Here is a 19,719-nt window from a genome sequence, read left to right on the forward strand (position 1 = left end):
ATGTAGTTCCCCTCCCAACAGGGTTTATCTGTAAGGCAGAAATCAGATGTTGACAGAAGCTGTTTCATGTGCATGCTTTGTTTGAATACAGTCTTGTCAAAGTTCCTGTTTCCACCTCTCTAGTGATTTTTTTTTCCTTTTTGTTGTCATTAGGATTATTGTCAGGTTCTATTATGACCCTCGTGTCTTTGGGGGAGAGGGTGTCTAAGGGTTGAGATATTTTCAAACCATCTACTGGGTCGTGAAACTAGACATTTGTACCTCCTCTACGAGTTTCAAGAATGAAATCCAGTCCCGTGGCACTGCATTAGTAGAAGCCAAGTTGGAGTGCAAAGTTCATCCGACTCTAGAGGGAAACTCAGGAGCCCCTTGTACATCTTGCAGGGAAAAGGGTGGAAAAAGTGAATGGGATAAGAATTGGAGTGTGCAGTAATGAGACACTTTCCTGTCTCCCAAGTCCCCCTGGCTGGATTGGGAGAGCTCTGTTGAGGGAAGTTGTTTCCTAATTCCAACTCCTCAGAACTCTGCCCCCCAGTCTTTTGTGACTGGAAACCCCTTGAGATTTAGCCAGCTGGAATCTCTCGCCACTGGGGGCCCCCTCTGGGGCTGTTGTGGAATATCGCCTTTGGGGTGACAAGGATATTTTGAGATGTGGAACAAGAATCCTTGATATTTGAACCAGTTACCTAATGGCCCAGTGACCTCTTTGTCAATTGAAATGAAAACTTTGTATTTAACCTAGTTTTAGCTACTCAAATAGCTGGGTGTTAAGGAGTCTGCCCCACCATCTCTTTCCTTCCTTCCCTCTCTCTTTTTCTTTCTCTTTCTCCACCCCCCTCCTTCTCATGCCCTCTTCGCTCTCCTTTGATAGCAGCAAAAGAACACAATACAAGGATGTAACTGGTGGGAAAAGATAGCTATTTCTAGACAAGCCAAGCATTTTATCCGGGCTGACATGTAACTGAAAGCATTTATTATTACTATTGTTTACTCCACCACTGTGACAATGTAAAATGCTTTCTTGTGAGAAAATCTGACTACTCTGATTTATAAATGTCTCCCTCAAGTGTTTCCTACAATCATTACTTAGTGGTAAATAAAATGGAGAGGACTTCAAGTATATACCTATTTCTATCTCTATCTCTATACAGAGTTCTCTCTCTCTCTCTCTCTCTCTCTCTCTCTGGAATGGGGAGAGAGAGAACTGTGTTGTCGGTATGTCTACACACGGATGGATGATGTCTGTTCTAGATATAGGTGTGCATGCTGTCGCTGCTGTGTCATATAGTGGAGAAGGAAGATGAGCTGGGGAACAAGGTGTGACTTCACACCCCAAGCCCTGCTACCTCCTAGCTAGCTGTGTGACCTTGGGCAAGTCGCTTAACCTGTCTGAGTCTTCATTTCCTCAGTAGTAATACATGAAGTTAATTTATTTGAAAAACAGTATTACACACACCAAGAACAGCAAGAGAAATATACTCCCTCTGTCTCATGTCACTTTATCCATCATCCTTTGGAGAGGAGCAGAGTAGCCCCGAATATAGAAGCGACTTGAGTCTTAAAAGGTGATATATTCTGAGCATCTGAACTTTGAATTATTTCAAAACAGGCATTACGCAGTGTCTGTTGGCAGCCTTCTCGTCTGCGACCACTCAGCTCGGGGGCCTTTTAATCACAGTTCTTGCTGAGAGTCGTTGTTTCCTTTTGGGTCTGTTTCGTTCATCTGCTCATTACATGTCAGTATTTACTGCAGTGAATTAGCCAGCGATGCCATTGCTGTTTTACAAAAGGCCCGATTTTGAAGTTCTCAGGAAAAAAAAACAGTTTAGCAGGTACAGATTCCTCAATCATCATCATCATTAGTGTCATTGACTAAGGTGTGTAACAAATTTTCAGATTCATAGGACTCAAATTACTGGGGAAGTGAGACTTTCTGAATTTGGCTGCTGCAGAAGCTCACGGCAATGGTTTCCAAATCCGCCTGCAAATCACACTTGTGAGAAACATTCTAAATTGTGAAACACACATGGTGGAAAAGTACATAAAATTAAAATTGTACTCTCTTAACAAAATTCTGTAGAGAGGATACTCGTACAGTCCTTCTCAGTTCAAGAAATAAAACATGGCCAGGACCCCCACAAGCCTCCTGTGGGCCACTTCTGAATCACAGCTCCTTGCCCCTTGCCCACTGAAGCCACTGTCTTTCTTGATTTTTCTCTCTTCTTTTTTAAAAACAGTTTTACCCCCTACCCATGTATGCATCTCTAAATGGTATAATTTAGTTCTACCTATTTCTAAAACACTTTATATAAATCGAATTATCAAGAACATATTTCTTTTTGTTCTGGCTTCTTTTCCATAGTATTAAGGTTTATTCACGTTACTGCGTACTGGTGATGTTTGTTCATTTTCATTCATGTATAGTGGCCCATTGTATGACTCTACCACAGCTTCTTCCTTTGTTCTATTTCAGAAGGATATTTGGGTTGTTTCTAGTTTGGAGCTGTTATGGACAACGTTGCTATGAGAAGTTTCTATGTATACTGGTGCATATAAATCTTTGCCCATCTTGATTGGGTTATCTCTCTTTTTCTTACTGACTTCTAGGAGCTTTATGTCTGTTGTAGACACAAGCCCCCTGTTAGTCATGTGTGCTACAAATACCTTCCCCCACTTGTGGCTTGCTTTTTTGCTCTCTTCATGGCGTCTTTTAATGAACTTACAAGTTCTTTGTTTTAATGCAATGAAAATTATCAATCTTTTCATTTATAGTTAGTGGCGGTTTTTTTTTTCCTTGTGCGTGTTTTGCCCAAGAAATCTTTTTTCTTTTACCTTGAGATCATCAAGATATTCTGTTATGTCTTCTAAAAGCTTCACTGTTTCACATTTACCTTTCCAGCCCACATGAAAGTGATTTTTGTGTATGGTGTGAGAACAGCCCAACTTCATTTCCCCATACAGACAGCCCGCTATCCCAAATAGCATTTATTGAGAATGCTACTCATGTACTGAAAATCCCCCCTCTGCTTTGAAGTGCCACAGTTGTCATAAATCAAGAATCTGGGTCTGGGTCTATTTCTGGGCTTTCTAGTCTATTTACGGATTTGTCCTTGTGCTAGCCCTATACTGTTTTAATCACTACAGCTTTATAATAAGGTCTGATGTCTGGTAGAGCCAGTCCTCCCACAGTGCTGCCCTTAGAAGTGTCTCCGGTCCTCTTGACCCTTTGCCTTGCCTTATACCATTTAGAAATCAACTTGTCAAGTCAAAACAAACATCTGAAATAAGCCATTGGGATTTTTATCGGGATTAATTAGGTCTTCTTTACTTCCTTTCAATGAGGTATTTATAGTTCTTTCCATCAGAGGTCTTGTACAGTTTTTGTTGGATTTCTTCCTGGAACACTTGATTTCTAAATGTGACTGTAAATGTTACCTTTTTAAAAAATGTGTTTTCTTGTTTTTTTTTTGCTGGTGTATAGAATACAATTGTGTGTGTACGTATATTTATTAACATCCTTGTTAATACTATCAATTCTTACAAATTCTAATAATCAGTCTGTAGATTTTTAAATTAAAAAAAAATTTATGTGTTTTAGAGAAAGGAGCCGGGGAGGGCAGAGGGAAAGGGGGAGGCATTCTTTAAGCAGACTCCCTGCTGAGCACAGAGCCTCACATGAGGCTCAGACCCATGACCCTGAGATCTCTGCCTGAGCCGGAACCAAGAGTTGGACACTCAGCTGACTGAGCCACCAGTACCCTCTGTGGATTCTTTTAGATTTGACCAGGTCACCTTCACACCATGTGTGAATAATGACAGATTTGGTGTTTTCCATTCTAATCCTCATACTTTTTTTCTTCTTCTTTCCTTAGTACACTGGTTAGGACCGCCATCATAGTGTTTTTTGAAAATTAATCTTACTTTTTGGCCAATTTAATAACTGGCCAAATAACTTTTTGCCCAATTTAATAACTAAAATATATTAATTCTGTTAAATGAGCTGCTTTCTAAAACAGAAATATAACATTCAAAATGTAGAAAAAGTGAATCTATCAAAAGTCTCTCTCCTACTCCAGACCTTCATGTGCTTGTTTTTTTTTTTTTTTAATTTCAACACTTTAACAATTATCACTTGTACTGGTATGGACTTATTAAATATCACCTTTTCAATGACAGTGTGTGTTTCACAGTGTTTTCAGTGTGTGTCCTCTCGTCTCCTAGAAGTCAGATGCCTTCTTGTACTTGTCATACTGCCAGAACCTCGTTCTGCGTCAGCACGCAGAGCACGTTTGCTAAATGAATAAGTGAGAATCCGTCTTGTGGATAGCCTGTTAAATTTAAACTGATTTCTCTTAAGAAACTATTCATTTCTTTCCCACGAGATGCTTTTCCCTCAAATTTCACTAGAATTTTTTTAATCAAAAAAGTGGGGAATGTGCCAGCAGCTGCTAGTCTTTCACTGGCTTGTTAAAAATATCAAATCTCTGTCCCTCCCTTTGACCCGCTAAACAACACACTTGACCCAGTGGACTTTCACCGTGTCTGTTTTGGAAGCTCTACAGGTAGCTCTGAGAATTCAGTTTGGAGACCAGTACAGAAGATTGATCTGTGCAGAGATTAGTAGGATTGTGGAATCCAGTGATTTTCAATCCTGGCTGCACTTTAATTAAAACCACCCAGGAGCTTTAAAAAAAAAAAAATCCTGGTGCTTGGCCCTTACCCTGGACCAACCGATTTGAATCTCTGCAGGCGTGGTCCCTGGCAACTGTATGGTGCTTAAAAGTTCCCCAGATGGTGGTGGAGGCTGGGAGAGGGGAGAAGGAGGTAGGATTTACAAAGGAACATGAGGCAGTATTTGGGGGTGATGGGTATGTTCGTGACCTGGATCGTTGAAATGGTTTCATAGGCGTGCACATAGTTTAAAACTCACCAAACTGTAAACTTGGAGTATGTGCAGCTCATGCATGTCAATTACACATCAGTAAAGCTGTTTAAAGGAAAAGCTCCCCAGGTGATTCTCACAAAGAGCAGTGGTCAAGAATCATAGTTTGAAAAAATAAATAAATAAATAATCATTGTTTGAACAGAGGGAGCATGCCACTGGAAGGTGGACATTGGATAGACTTTGTTCTGCCAACTAGAAGCGACTTCCTCCCCTCTGGACCTCACTGTCATTCTAGTTGGGGGGGTTCAGTTTTTTTCCGGGTACTCTTCCTCTCTGACATTTTGATCCTGCTCAGCCTGGCTGTGTGCGCCAGGCTGTTGTTGCACCTCCTGGCCACACGAGGGGGCTGTGCAGCTGGCTGCCTCTTCCTCTCAACTGAACACTCCTGTGAGGTCAAAAGAGGCTGGTCAGGCATCTGTCTTTCCCTTCTGTCTGTCCTTTGGTGAGCGCCGGCCCCACTTCTGAACCACCATCTTCAGCTGCCCCTACCCAGTGGTCCTGCTGCAGGTGAGCCTTTCTTTTTAAGCAAAGTAAATCCATGAATCTCTGAATGAATAGAACTGCTTTTTTAAAAGATTCCCCAGATTGCTTTGAAAATATCCAGCTCCTGCAAAGCAATTAAAGTAGGATCTAATTGAAGTATATGGAGGCAGATCTGCATATGCATGTGTGTGTGTGTGTGTGTGTGTGTGTGTGTATCAGTAAGCACCTTGACAGTATTACTCTACTGCTTCTAAGAAAATGATCCATTCATACAAAAGGTAGTCATCTGTTTGTTAAAGGTGCAATATTGAGATCCTTCAGGCAGTAAACATTGCTTAGGTGAAAAATGGAGTCGAGGTTAGCAAACAAGCCAAGCCTTTTTGCACTGTACATATGATATAAAGTACTTAAATGAGTAAATGTGTGAGACAGAGTGTGTGTGTTTATCTGTGTTTGTATTTATCTGTCTGTGTGTGTGTTTACATATCTTTAGTGAACAGGTTGGCTACATATTTTAGAATGAAATCTATTCAGACACTCTGGGCATTAATCTCTATTTTTCTGAGACGTGACAGGGAAAAACATTTTGGATGCTAGTCAGAAGAGACTGACTAGAACTGATGTTACAAAATGATCTAGCTATGTCATAAATGTTGATAAATGCATTTAAAAAAAATCCAGCTCAGGAACAAAAAAGCAAATGCTTTTCTGAAGTGCAGCAACAGCAGGGAATTACTTTAAAAAGGAAAGACCCCCCCCCTTACACAGAATTTTCCAATACTGTAAAACCTTAACACTGACTAGCTCTGTCTTTTATTTTTCATCTTATTGCATGTTTATTCCATTTTGATTCCTAAATTTCAGATTATTCTATGAGCCAGTCACAACACCTTGTGGACATACATTTTGTTTAAAATGCCTTGAAAGATGCCTAGATCACAATGCAAAGTGTCCACTGTGCAAAGATGGTCTTGCACAGGTAAGACATTCTTTCTGTCTTGATTGGGTTAGCTTATTTGGAATTGGATACCAAAATGGTGTCCTGTTGGATCCCAAGCCAGTGCACTGTGCTAGGGCAAAATACTCCCTCAGGCCATCTGTCTATTTTTCCTGTCTTAGAGCTACCCCTCCGCTCTTCACAAAGTCCTTCAGGAAAATGGGGCAACATCTAGGTTTTTATGAACTGTAAATAGTGAAATTAATTTGTGATGGAAACAGAAGGATTAAATTGAGGACAAACAGGGATCCTGGTGCTAAGCCTATCATGGCACCTGATTCATTGCAATCTTAGGTGAATCCTCTGTCCTCTCTGGGCTTGGACGAGATGAGTGCTGATTTCTTCTCACCATCGTTGTTTATTCTGTGGTTTGAAGGTATCACTCCCAGGGCCCCAGAAAAACCTCACAGACCTTCAGTGTAGTCCTTGTTCCAGGCACCCCCCCCCACCCCCAGGAGCTGCTGTACTTATTAGCAGATATTTGGCCACTTGAAAAGCTCTGCAGCTTCTAGATTCTCCGAAAGGAACCACACAGGCTGCCACCATTGTTTTTCAGGTGGACTGGAGGACTTTCCTGTAGCACAGGAACACCTGGGAGCCCATCTTGTTTTCCCTCCCTTGGGGACTTGTGCACGACACATTATAGTCAGTCTTAATATTCCTTGACCCTTGTTGTCCCCAAGGAGAGGGCAGAAATGCAAGGCTATCTCTAGGTGAACGTAGGTCCAGAAAAGTCACCTGCTGAGCTTTCCCAACACCCAAACGTTTGAACAAAGGGAATGGAGTGAAATAATCAACCAGGATAATCCTGGGGGTGTGTGTAGGGTTAGAGGGGAGGCTCACTGTCACACCTTGCCTAGATCAGTGGGTGGGATCTGCTGGCCTGATGGTGGGTGAGGAGCCCATGGTCCTTATACATAACAATACACGTGTGTTGTGGTAACACTACAACATTCATGTAAGCAGAAAGAAGAACCTGGTCCTGCTAAGCACCCAGAGAAAACCACCGTTAACATCTCAGTACGTGCCTTTCCTGGGTTTTTGTTTTAGCATCAGCGGTGGAGTCTGGATTAGCAACCTCCTGAGTCATTGCTTTTCCCCAAAGACTGGGATGGGCAAAGCATCTGATCCGCCATTAGGTGGTAGCAGGGGCTGGGAAGGCATCCTAAGAGCAGATGCTGCGGGGTCCCAGACTCAGGGGCTAGAAAATATTCTCGTCTGTCTCTGTGTATTGTCACAGGGGCACACTTACACTGTGTCCAAGAGTGATAAATATTTTATGCCAATCACGTTCACTGCAGAATAGACACACAGAGCCCATACTGGGAAAGGAAAAAGGGTCTCCAACGAGCAATTTTATAACCAGGAGCTCCCCCTGCTGGGTCTCAATGGGTAGCGTCCATAGCAAGCAATTCGCAGATGTTTTCACTCTCATTGTCTGGGTCACACAGTTAAATTCCCATTGCTTACGGATCACCGGATATGTATGGAGTAGGGGTGTTTGCGAGGATAGTAGTGACCAATGGACCCGAGTTTGGTTCTGAAATCATGGTTTATAACATAATTTCAGTGATAGCCTAGATGATATATCTAAAAAACAGATAAAAATCACCAGTATTTAGTTGTTGTTTTGTTTTTAGCTAAAGCTGGGCGGGGGGAATATTTAGACTGACAGTATCCAGAAGCCAAGCATTGGGGTGGGGTGCTGTGGGTATGGGACAGGTCAGGAAAAGATCAATGTTTGAAAATGTCTTTTTCATGCCCCAAACATTTTGACCAGACTTTCAGTATATCCCAGGTGAAGAGCATTTTCATGGGCTTGTAAATGCAGTAACCAGAAGAGGAAAGGGAAGGATTTGCCCTCCCACCTTTTTGACAAGAACATAATCTCAATTTGAGCATTTTAGGGAAGCTATGAGATTTTTAGAACTTCAACGCAGGTCTTTTTCCCTTGTTAAAATATTTTTGCCTAATTATACAAGTAATTAGTCACATGTAATATCCAGAGAATATATGCAGTATGATTTATCACCTGCTAATACACGGGTCCAAATTACTCCGATATATGGGTCATTCGACTATCCTACTGATAAAAGCAGGCGTGCTTTGTGTTTTTCTGAAGACTGATTAGTATTTCATTGCCCTGTTCCCCCTTTAGTGCTTGGCATCCAGAAAATACAGCAAAAATGTCATAATGGAAGAGCTAATAGCTAAATTCCTTCCAGAAGAACTCAAGGAACGAAGGCGGCTTTATGAAGAAGAAATGGAAGAACTTTCTAAGTATGTATATGCACATTTTCTCTTTTTTCTTTTCAGTTTGACCCACAGAAGCTCATAGAACTGAATGTGCACATTTCTTCCTAACTTTTCACTTGATGATATCATGTTGGTAGCTTGACATTGGCCTTGGTGAGTATCTATACTACAGAAATTGGCAAGTGCTGTAAGCCAGAGCTTCCCCCAGAAGCCAGTTGCTCAGCGCTTACCCATGTGCCACAGACCATTGACCAGGTCACATCTTGGCACTTGTGCCTGGGTGTTGCTGGTAGGAGGTAGGAGTAAATTTGGAGGAGCTAATCAGGGGAACTCACAGAGTATACAAAAGACTGCAGATACTCAAGCAGGTTCTGTGAGGTTAAGAACTTTGGTGCCAACCAGACCTGGGTTTGTGACCCAATTCTGCCACAAAGTGAGTATGCTTCAGGGGCTCAGGCAAGTCCCTTGACCTCTCTGGACCTCAGTTTCCTCATCTGTAGCTTGGGAATAATCCGTTCTTACCTCACGGACTTGCGAAGATTAAATGAGCTAGTGCACAGCAAGTAATTAATGGTAACGGTAATAGTGAGACTGCTGCTTGTTCTGTGCCTCCTCTGCCTGGCCCGTGGGAGAGGCAGGGTAAGGAGGAAGGTGGAAGGAGGGCTCCTCCGCTGGAAGAGCAGCTCACTGGGAAGAAGCGCGAGGCAATCTCTCCCTTCTGCCTCTTCTACTGCTGCCTCCCGCCTCCCCATCCCCACTGGAATCCTCACAGCATTCTGGGGGCCAGGTGCCTGGTGGCAAAAGGTGCCCCCCTTACAGAGAACACCTCTGAACTGCCATGGTTTCGTTTGAGTGGAGCCTCTCACTTCGGGTGACATGTTCTCCTGAGAAGCTAGAAATTAAATTCTTGTTTTTCTCCTTGACTTAGACTAGATCTACTCAGGGCATCTTTATTTCTGATTCTTAAATTTGCCTTGAGTTTCTCTGAGCCCTTATCTCCAGTATCACTTAGTGTCTTATTAATAAACACTGGGATATATTAGAGGGATATCTATTTAAAGAAATCCTAAACTTAATACTGCGGGGATTTGGGCAGATGGTCTTATAGCTATTGATAAGTTCCAGTACTGGATTTACCAGACAAAGAAGAGAACGGTGATGGAGGAGGCGCTGGCCCGGTTGGTGGTTTCCCATCAGGCTGTGCATCTGCTTCTTCACGGGCACTTGTTGAAGGGCAGACTCCTGGGTCCTAACTCCAGAGCTAATATACCAGTATCTCAGGGGTCCTGCAGCCCACTGTCTGGATGGAAGGCCCCCTGGTGACTGATGAACAGGAGCATTTGAGCATCACTGGGCTAGCACCTTGCCTCTCTGTTGCTCCCTCCTCCTTCTGGCTGGGTCCTTCCAGCAGGTCTCCTGGGGGCTTTGCAAGTTTGAGATGCTGATGGAGACCTTGCAGAGATTTTCCCACCATCCCCCTGGAGGGCTGGGTCCACTTTTACCACCAGCACGACACCTGAAGAGATTGTTCTGAGTAGAGAGCATTAAAAAAAAAAGATTGAGGTATAGCTATCGCCCACCATGTGAAGGTACTAGAGGACGTCTTTAGGCAAATTAGAACGTATAGAATATCTAGTTTCAATCTCTCAGCACTTAGGCTAACCTCTGCGCCAGGTAATGGGACTCAGCCCATAGTGTCAGTGGCATCTCAGGATATTTTTTTTTTAAATCAGCTATAGAAACTTGAGGTCTCCTTGCCTTCCTGTGGGGGAACCACAAGGGGACGTTTGACCAACCTTTCTGTGTTCTGCTCCATTGCTTTGAGACATCCATGTCATTTGCTCTTCCTAACAGCTTAAATAAGAACGTGCCTATTTTCGTGTGTACTATGGCCTATCCCACCGTTCCTTGTCCCCTGCACATCTTCGAGCCTTGTTACCGCCTGATGATTCGTAGATGCATCGAGACAGGCACAAGGCAGTTTGGCATGTGCCTTGGAGATCCTGTCAAAGGGTAAGTGGAGAACTATGTAGGTGAAGGGAGGCTTGGCTGGAGAGGGATTTGGGTTGACTTTGGGGTGCTCCCAGAAGACGGGGAGACACAACTCCTGAGATTCAGTCAGTCCGTGACCGTGAGTGTTCGTAGAGACCACGGTCTCCCTGGCCCCTAGCCTACCATGTAATAGGTTGCCTATATAAAGGAACCCTGGGATTAATCTTTTGTTAAACGGGTGACATTTACTCTACAGTTTGTTTCACTGGAAGACTGTGGACCCGGGAGTCACACTGCCTGGCTTTACATTCTGGCTCCAGCCTTAGCAAGTTTGACTTTGGACGAGTTACTTCTGTGACTCAGTGTCCTTATCTGCAGAGTGGGCACAATAGTGCCTACCTCACTGGGCTTGTTGGGAGGGTTGGTGAGTTAACGCGCATAAAGCACTGAGCACAGTACCTAATACACAGTGTCTGCTCCATACACGGGAGCAGTTATGTTATTGCATGAACATTTTTCTTTGCACAGACACTGCCTGTTGTGTGGTTGCTGCCGTGGACCCCAGCACAGGCAAATAGGCAGAAGTCCCTCGAGCCACAGCCTGGGGTTACAGAAATGGCTCAGGGCCAGGGCACAGAAATGACTCAAGGATTTACGTCTGTACTCATACCCTATTAAGCAGGTTCGCGGAATACGGCTGCATCCTGGAGATCAGAAATGTGCAGTTCTTTGCTGATGGCCGCTCGGTGGTGGACAGCATAGGCAGGAGGCGCTTCAGGGTCCTCCATCAGGGCCACCGAGATGGCTACAATACAGCTGACATTGAATACATTGAAGACCAAAAGGTGAGGACGGCCAGTGCCACGAATCCCAAGGCCAGGCTATTCCTGTAGCTTGGCCCACAAAGATGTTCACAAAAGAATTTCTCAGCGCTGTTAGGGGCCTTGGGATTTCTCACCAAATTGTTATGGTGACACTGAATGCTGCTGGATTGCTGTTTGGCTGTAGAATGGCACCAGGAGCGCTCCGTGTCCTGGCTTTCTCTGCCTAGCTGCTGAGTCGTATTCATGCGTGAGAAATGGCAAGCCAGACCAACCACGCAGAGGCCCGTTCAGCCTAGGAATTAGGTCTCTGCCACAGATATCAAGGGGTAGATATGGAGCGATAGCTACACATGTGCATTTTATGTATCAATTTATTTATATTTTCCAACTTTGTCTTTTGAGATAATTGTAGATTCACATGTATGCTTGTATTTTTTTTAAGATTTTATTTATTTATTTGACCCCTTGGGCGGGGCAATGGCAGACTGAGGGAGAGGGAGAAGCAGGCTCAGGGAGCCTGATAATGGGGCCTGATCCCAGGACGCTGGGATCATGACCTGAACCGAAGCAGATGCGTAACCCACTGAGCTACTCAGGCGCCCCCGTACATTCATATTTTTAAACGTGCAGCCTGCTTAAGAGTTCTTCCCTAAAACCCATTGTACCATAAAGCAGAAAGATAACATGTCCAGTTAATCTTTGGTGTTCTAGACTAATGGGTAGAAGAAAAGGTAAATAATCCCATGTTCATTTATGTTTACATTCACTACATGGTACAAGATCAGTAAATGTTTGATCGATGAGTGAATGTATTTGACATGCAAAATAGAGTTACACAGTGAGACACAGACATACTCATGTCTCTTTTGCCAGTGCGCAATGGGAAACCAGATATAAAACATGAAAAGGAGAGAGGCGTAAAGCAGTGTAAGCTAGTTGGACAGCATGCCTCCACTCAAGCCAGGGCGCCCCTCTGGTTTCCTACCTGTCTTGCTGTTTCAGCTAATTTACCTAGAGGAGCCTTTATCCTTCCTCCTGCCCCTCAACAAGTTATGCACAGCCCATCCTCTGGCAGAGGAGACGTTCACACACCACACAGGAGAAGGCCGGGTGGGCAAGCCTTCCTAGGGGGGCGGGCTGGATGCCCAAAGGGAGTCCGTGTCAGCAGCAGCCTTGGGAGTGGTGGAGAAGGTACAGAGTGCTTCATTTCCACTTTGGTACTTTCAGGTTCAAGGAGATGATTATGCTGAGCTCATGGGATTGCATAATTGTGTCTATGAGCAAGCGTCATCGTGGTTTCATTCGCTCAAATCATCTCTGAAGAATCGGATAATCAGTCACTTTGGTCCCATGCCAGAGAAAGATGCTGATCCCCAGGTACATGAAAATGTCTCTTTGTAATGGACTGCCCCCACTAGATGAGAGAGCCTAGGGTTTGGGATCAGGTGGGTGCATGGTTGCCATTTAGCAGACCAGGAACAGAGAGGAAGATGGATCCCGAGTCAGAATTGGAGCAGTAAAGTAAAGCAGTAGGAACCTGGATCCAAGACAGGTTTTGAGAGATAAGTCAGGTGAGAGATTGAGAACACAGATGCCATCAACAGAGGAACTTTCAGTGAGGGTCTAGAGTCACACCACAGTAATGTGTGGGAGTGACAAGATTCACGCAAAGGCCAGGATTAAGAGAAGGGTATCCTGGGAGCTGAGACCAAAGGTTTCCAGTTCTGGGGAGCCCCATAACTGTCTTCCCCATTGCTGCAGGAGCAGGGAGTTGGGACCAGCTAACTTACAGGATTCCAATCTCAAGACCCCAGAATCTTCTCACACCTGGGTCCCTCCCTCCTTAGCCTCGTGTGTCTAGACCCTTGTCATTGCTCTCATCAGGGGTGAGCAGGTCCTGAGCAAACAGACCCAATCTTTAAATCTACCCTTGGCTGAATTATACTAGAAAGCAGTTCATTAGGTTCTACTGGATTAGTCTGTTTCCTGGGGAGACAGGTCCACTTGAGAGATCAAGCTGCAGATCAGAAGCTTTTCAGGAAATTGGAGATAGTTCAGTTTCTCTAAGCTTTGTTTTCCTGGTATAAATCAGACAATACTCTCTCTCTAGGACCAGGCTGGAGATAAGCTAGTTAAATATTTGCTCACGATCACCTCTCCTACACTCTGAGCTGGCTCCCTACATTGTCACTTCCATGACTTCCTTGATTCTTTGCTTTCACTCGTTCCCGACTCTGTCACAATAGTAAAATGGAATATGTATGTTCTGATTTCCCTGCCAAGAGACTGGTCCTTACCACTCTAGCTGTGTGACCTTGGATAAGTCCCTTCTCCTCTCTCAACCTTTCTCCCAGCTCTGAAATGAGGGAGGTGGGAGAGGAGGTCTTCCAAGTCCCCTCTTCTTCTTCCATCTGGGGCTGTAAAACACCGGTCTGTTCCCTAATGGACTGAAATGTCTCGCTTTCTCCAGACCACAAACGTGCCTCTTTCCCCACCATGCAAAGGCATCGTGAATGTTGAAGGGAGAAAGTCCAGTCAGTGCTTCCCAGTGACCCAGCTCTTGGCTCTGGGCCACTGTGACTCAGGACTACGTCAGAGCTCTGAGCAAGCTCATGATCAAGTGTAACATTCCCCCTTCACCTTTTGGAAAGCATTCTTCCTCAGTCAGGCAGAAGGTAGCAATCAGCAATGACACAGCATCTTCCTCAAGAAAAAACACAGATGCCACAGAGTGATTCATAAGGGCTCGATGACACAGAAAGCTGAAATCTTGGGCTCATTTCCTTTCTTATTAGAACCATTATCATATTGCTTTGGCAGCAGCAAAAAAATTATAATAATAATAAAAATCATCCAGTTTGATCCAGCCAGTGCTGCAGCCCCAGTGGTCCCATTAATAAGAATGTTCTAAGCTTTGGGAGGAGATTTCTCAGAAATAGCTGCAAGTATTAACATCAGCTTAAATGTCTTTGTTAATGGCCCTGGGAAAGATAGTTTAGAATATGTCAATTTCATATCCAGAACTAATAATAGGAGGCAGAGCCCGTTACAGCTCACAGTGAGGGGCAAAGAAGAATTCAGAAGCTACAGGCACAGAGAAGCCAAGAAGGCAGCAAGGTTTGGGGAGAATCAGGTGAACCGATTTGGAGGCAAATATGTAGGTGGTCTGACCAGAATGGGGTTCTGTATAGTCCTAAACCCACCTTCTGGAAGTTGCGAGTCAAGAGCTCATTTCAGGCTTCATAGGAAATAAGTCACCAGTGTCTAAAACGTGTACCTGAGAAGCTGCTGACAAACCAAATTTCGGTGAAGGACTCATGTGGGATGGGAAGGGTCTTTATTAAAAAAGAAACCTGGGGACAGAATACATTTCTAATGTGAATGTGTTTTCTAACTGGAATTTTTGCAGAGTGGGATTGCTGTGCTTTGGGGCTGTGGATCATAGGCTTTGGTTTCAGAGGAGAAGCTAGCTGTGGCCTTGTATAGTGACATGGCATGTGGGAACTATATTGCCTTCAGCCAGGAGCGGGGAAATAAAGGGAGTTAAGAGACATGCCAAGCCCAAGGGATCATGGGAATTGAAGGCCCACAGGTGGTAGGTGTCAGTCCAAAGAACCTAAACAGAACCTTCGAAATGGAATAGGCTGAGTGGTGGATTTTCTAGCTCACAGAATCACACTGGCTGGGAGGTATAGGGTATCTTTTAGGATATTGATTTGTTTGCTTTGACAACTACTAAAAATAACCGTGGCTTGAACCAGATAGAGGGCTAGGGCAGCTCTGTTCCATGAGGTCATTCAGAGATCCAGTGTCCTTCATCTCAAAGCTCTACCATCCTCAGAATGTTGCCCCGTCTTTCTGATAGAAGAAGGCTGGTCGTCACCATGTTCACGCTCTGGCCGGGGGCGGAGGGGAGAGAAAGAGTAAGGTGGAGGGCTCAGGACCTGTTCCCGGCGCGTGGCCCAGGAGTTACACATAGAACTTCCGTTTACATCTCATTAGCCAGAACCTGGTCTTGTGGCCTCCCCTAGCTACAAGGCAGCCTTTGTTTTCTGGGTGGCTGCACGCCCAGCTCGGATAAGGGGACGTAGACCTGGGGGTGATCGGCAGCGTCTGCCGTACACAGAAGCAGTTCGTCCTGCGACATTTACCGTGCGGTGTGGGAAACCTGCAGACTGAGCTCACTTCTGTGAAAATGGGATGAACCCATGTGTTTCTCTGTTGTAGGTTAACCCAAATGGCCCAGCCTGGTGCTGGTGGACGTTAGCGGTTCTCCCACTGGAAAGCCGAGCTCAGCTCCCATTCCTAGCTATGAGGTCCTTAAAGGATAGACTGAACGGCATTCGGCGAGTCCTGGCCTTTATATCCCGAAACCAAAACTAGTGAGAGTGGATTGCTGAAGAGGAAGCCCCACCCTCCCCACCGCCCTGGGGGAGTCATCTTGTAAATATATCTAATTGCAATAACATCTTAACAGAAGGAAGTATCAAACAGGCATTTCCTTGCTGTTGGTCACAGAGAGAAATGTGTAGAAAGACCAAAAGCATGGGACCTGTTTGAAACTTTCTGTCTTAAGATGCTTCTTGACATGCTGCACAACGACATGCTCAGCAGAGGTGTTTAAAAGCCCAGAAGAAAAAAATTCCTTTGATTTCGACATAAACTTTTCCGAAAGTTTAAAGTGGTTTTGCTTTAATTTTCTTTCTTGCATAGTTAAGTGTGTGGTTGAAATGTGATGCACAGATACTAATAACGTTGTGTTATTTCACTGACTTGAGTTCTCATTCCAAATGGTTCAGGTTTTATACAGCATTGTGTAAAATAAGGTTCATCCTTCTATCTGTTTTAATAATTTATTTTTTGCACTACTGTATCCTTTTTTCTACATGTGTGTTTGTGACTATTTAAGTGTATGTTACTGAGAAGCCAGTTACTTTATTTATTAACGTGGTTTACCGTGTACCAAGGGGGAAATAACAGTACTAGAAATGTGCCATTTTTGCTTTCATCACATGTAACTGTGTTTTTTAAACCAGTTCTCGAACGATTTCCGGATCTACCCCATTGGAAGGTTAGAGGAAGTTCAGGGTCACGCAGAGATTACTGATCTCCGCAGGTTCCATTTGGCTTTCAGTTGGAGTTCAACAATATAAGATACGCAAGGGATTTGGCATACATTATGGAATAAGCCAGGGTGAGGTAAAATAATCCATTCTCTCTGTGTTATATGGAGCAGGGCTGAAGGAATGACTTTCTTTCAATGAAGAGATGAATCCGAGGGGCGTCTTTCAGAACAATCTGTTGTAGGCATTTATCTCAACAATCTAATTACAGCGTACCTCATTTCTCCCCAGTGCAGTTAGGAGTGGGATTCTGAGGCAGGATCATTTTTAACCCTTCAGAGGGAATGGTTTTCAGTCTGGCACATCATAGCCTCCATACCCCACCTCTTCTCAGGGTTCTGGGGATCACGACTTGGCTAGCACTCGTGCAAACACGTGAAGAAGAGCTCTTTGTTATTAACATGCAATGAAGCCAGTAGAAAAGGTAGAACCCTTAAAAAAAAACAAAAACAGAAAAACTATCTTTTCGGTTTGTAAAACTCTTTAAAGGAAATAGTGAATCCATGATTTTTTCTAAGCACTGCCTTCCCTCCCAAACGCCACAGGCCAAAGATAGAGGTATAGGGGAAGAATAGTGGGTAAGAAGGTAAGAGGGAGGTCTTGTTTAGCCTGCTTAGTGCTAGTGTGATTCCTTTAGTGCCGGGAGAACCTGAAAAATGCCATGAGGATGGCGTGTCACAATGACAATGGGGTGAAGAGATTAGGACAGGCAAGAAGTGTGTCCTGCCATTCGCACTGCCGTGCGCATTATCGCCTGACGTGATGCCGGACGGACACAGTGCCGTCCATCCACCCCTCTGAGGAGGGCTTAGTGCCTCAAGGAACCAATCTGGCTTCTTCTATCACCACCTCTGTCCAGAAACAGAGAAGGGAGAATGAGATGATCCAGGCAACAGAAAAGAGATTCACGTAAGCAGAAACTAAATGATCTTTTCTGCACTTGCCAAGTGGATGCTATATTGTCAGAGCATTATGTTACCAGGCATGATGTTTGCAGCCAGACTAGGCTAGTGAAAAATGGAAGTATAGGCGTGATTACTGCCCAAGCAAATTCTTCAGGGCTCAGGGAGCGGGAAATTAAAATCTCCCCCTCCCACTTGGTGCCCAACCATGAGGTCGTAGCACTAGGACTCTAGTGAAATATTGTCCCATCATCTAGTGCAAATGCAGCAAATGAAATGTCATAAGCATCTCCCCTTGGTAGATGTTTTTGTTTTATGATTTAACACTTTCTGGGGCCCAGGGTCCTTATCTAGGAAATGGCAGTGTTCAGTGCCACATGTACGGTTGTTATGAATGTTATATAAGGTAGTATTTATGTAAATCACTTAGCAGAGTGCCTAGCACCTAGGAGAGGTTCAAAAAATAATAGTTTTGATTAGGTTATTCATAGTTATAGAATATCATCAGGGGCCCATGTTTGCATAAAACACTGTCCGTACACACAGGACCCATATCTACTCCTTGAAACATAGTTGAGGGCATCCGCACCACTGATTCTTGGACCATAACTTGATGCTTTACAGTTAATTCCTTTTGGAGACAAGTCTGTTTGGGAAAATGAAAAGGCTAGGGAACAAATGAGGGTTAGAGACAAGGGAGATTTCTGGGCAAGTACATTTTCCCTTATTTCAATAGGACTAAAAAGTAGTGCTCTTTGGAGGTCTAGAATTTCTGATATAATGGAAGGCTTAAGTTCTAGCTCCATTTCAATAACCAGCTCATCACTCGCTCTTCAAAAAGTATTAAAAGTCTTGGCCATGCCAGAGTGAACGAGTTTTACAACCTGACTTTTGTGCTTATTAGTTCATGGGATTTCTTTATGCTGCTGCCAGAGAAATTTATTGTGAACCTACTAAGTACCAGGCACTGAGCCACGTGATTCCAGGTTCATTCCACAAACACACACGAGTTTGTGGAATCATTTATTTTCCACATCAGCCCTGTGAGAACAGTTATCATCCCCACATTACAGATGAGAAGGCTGGGGACCTGCAATGTTTAACATTTTGCCCAGATAACACAGCCAGTTAATAGCCAAGCTTGATTTTGAACCCCTTACTTCACAGATTTTTAACACTTTGGACAGTTTCTGTTACACATAATTTTATTAGATAGTCAAGGCAACCAAGTCACAAAAGTATGCCTCAGAAGCTCATGATTCAAATGGTAGTTGGGGGTTAAGTAAAATGCAGTTACCTCACACATCTTAATCTAGGTAGAAAGGAAAGTTTTTTTTAAAAGCAAAATTCTACATTATAGAATATTTCCTATTGATAAATGAGAACCTAACTCCAGCAAATGTAGATCTTGGCTGGGCAGAATTGCACTGTACTCTCGATAGCCTAAAAACACATTTGAGTTGTTTCCTAGCAAGCTTTTGTGTCAGCCGTGGTTGGAGGCCAGATGCAAGGCTGATGAGCCTTGGCTTTCTTTGGGATGTACTTGAATGGGGTAGTCAGCTGAACATGACCATTTTCACCACTTATAAATTGATTTTGCTGCCAAGCTTGGGTATGAAGATTGTACAGAGAAAAGACGTCAGGCTAAATCTAGGCCAGAAGTACAAGACTTCCCCCTTGGTAGATTGTGCCATTTATTTGGATAATTTTCTCATTTTAACCTAGATTATACCTAGATTATTTTCTGTGTGTATATATATATGTGTGTATATATGTATATATGTGTGCATATATATATATTAGGTACCAAGCAGATATTATGCCTTTCTGCTTTGTACTGTACTACTGCTGCTAGCTAATACCCAGCAAAATGTAGAAAATGAAAAATGTTAAACTAATTTTCTGTAGACAACTTGGAGAAAAGGGCACCTGCCCCTGACTTAATAGGGCCGAGAGACTTGACTATTTTGAGAATTTGCCTTTTCTGAAGGCTGACTGCATCTAGCCCCATGGCGTTTCTAGCTCTGCCTGCGGGGCTGGCCTGGGCTCAGTTAATCCCCTGTGACTGGCCGTCAGAGCCGTGGAGCTCCTGAGGCTGGTTCACAGCACCCAGAGGTCTCTTACTGTCAAACAGATTGCATGCTGTGGATAGACCAGAATCCATCAGGGACTGTGCTCCCCCTGCCAACTCCATTTC

General features: G+C 43.9%; 1 protein-coding gene across 2 annotated transcripts in view; it reads left to right on the forward strand.

Moving 5' to 3' along the window:
- Positions 1 to 18,853, forward strand: part of LONRF3 (LON peptidase N-terminal domain and ring finger 3) — a 37,037-nt gene extending 18,184 nt beyond the window's left edge. For both annotated transcript variants that reach the window (XM_032844754.1, XM_032844755.1), the window contains 6 exons: positions 6,293 to 6,407; positions 8,584 to 8,705; positions 10,536 to 10,694; positions 11,356 to 11,518; positions 12,725 to 12,874; positions 15,725 to 18,853. In XM_032844754.1, the coding sequence (XP_032700645.1) occupies positions 6,293 to 6,407; positions 8,584 to 8,705; positions 10,536 to 10,694; positions 11,356 to 11,518; positions 12,725 to 12,874; positions 15,725 to 15,880 (865 nt within the window). In that variant the 3' untranslated portion in view covers positions 15,881 to 18,853. The remainder of the gene's footprint in view (positions 1 to 6,292; positions 6,408 to 8,583; positions 8,706 to 10,535; positions 10,695 to 11,355; positions 11,519 to 12,724; positions 12,875 to 15,724) is intronic.
- The last annotated feature ends 866 nt before the right edge of the window (positions 18,854 to 19,719 follow it).

This window comes from Lontra canadensis, unplaced genomic scaffold (genome assembly GCF_010015895.1).
Source record: "Lontra canadensis isolate GAN:19392208 unplaced genomic scaffold, GSC_riverotter_1.0 scaffold155, whole genome shotgun sequence".
NCBI classification, from domain to species: Eukaryota; Metazoa; Chordata; class Mammalia; order Carnivora; family Mustelidae; genus Lontra; species Lontra canadensis.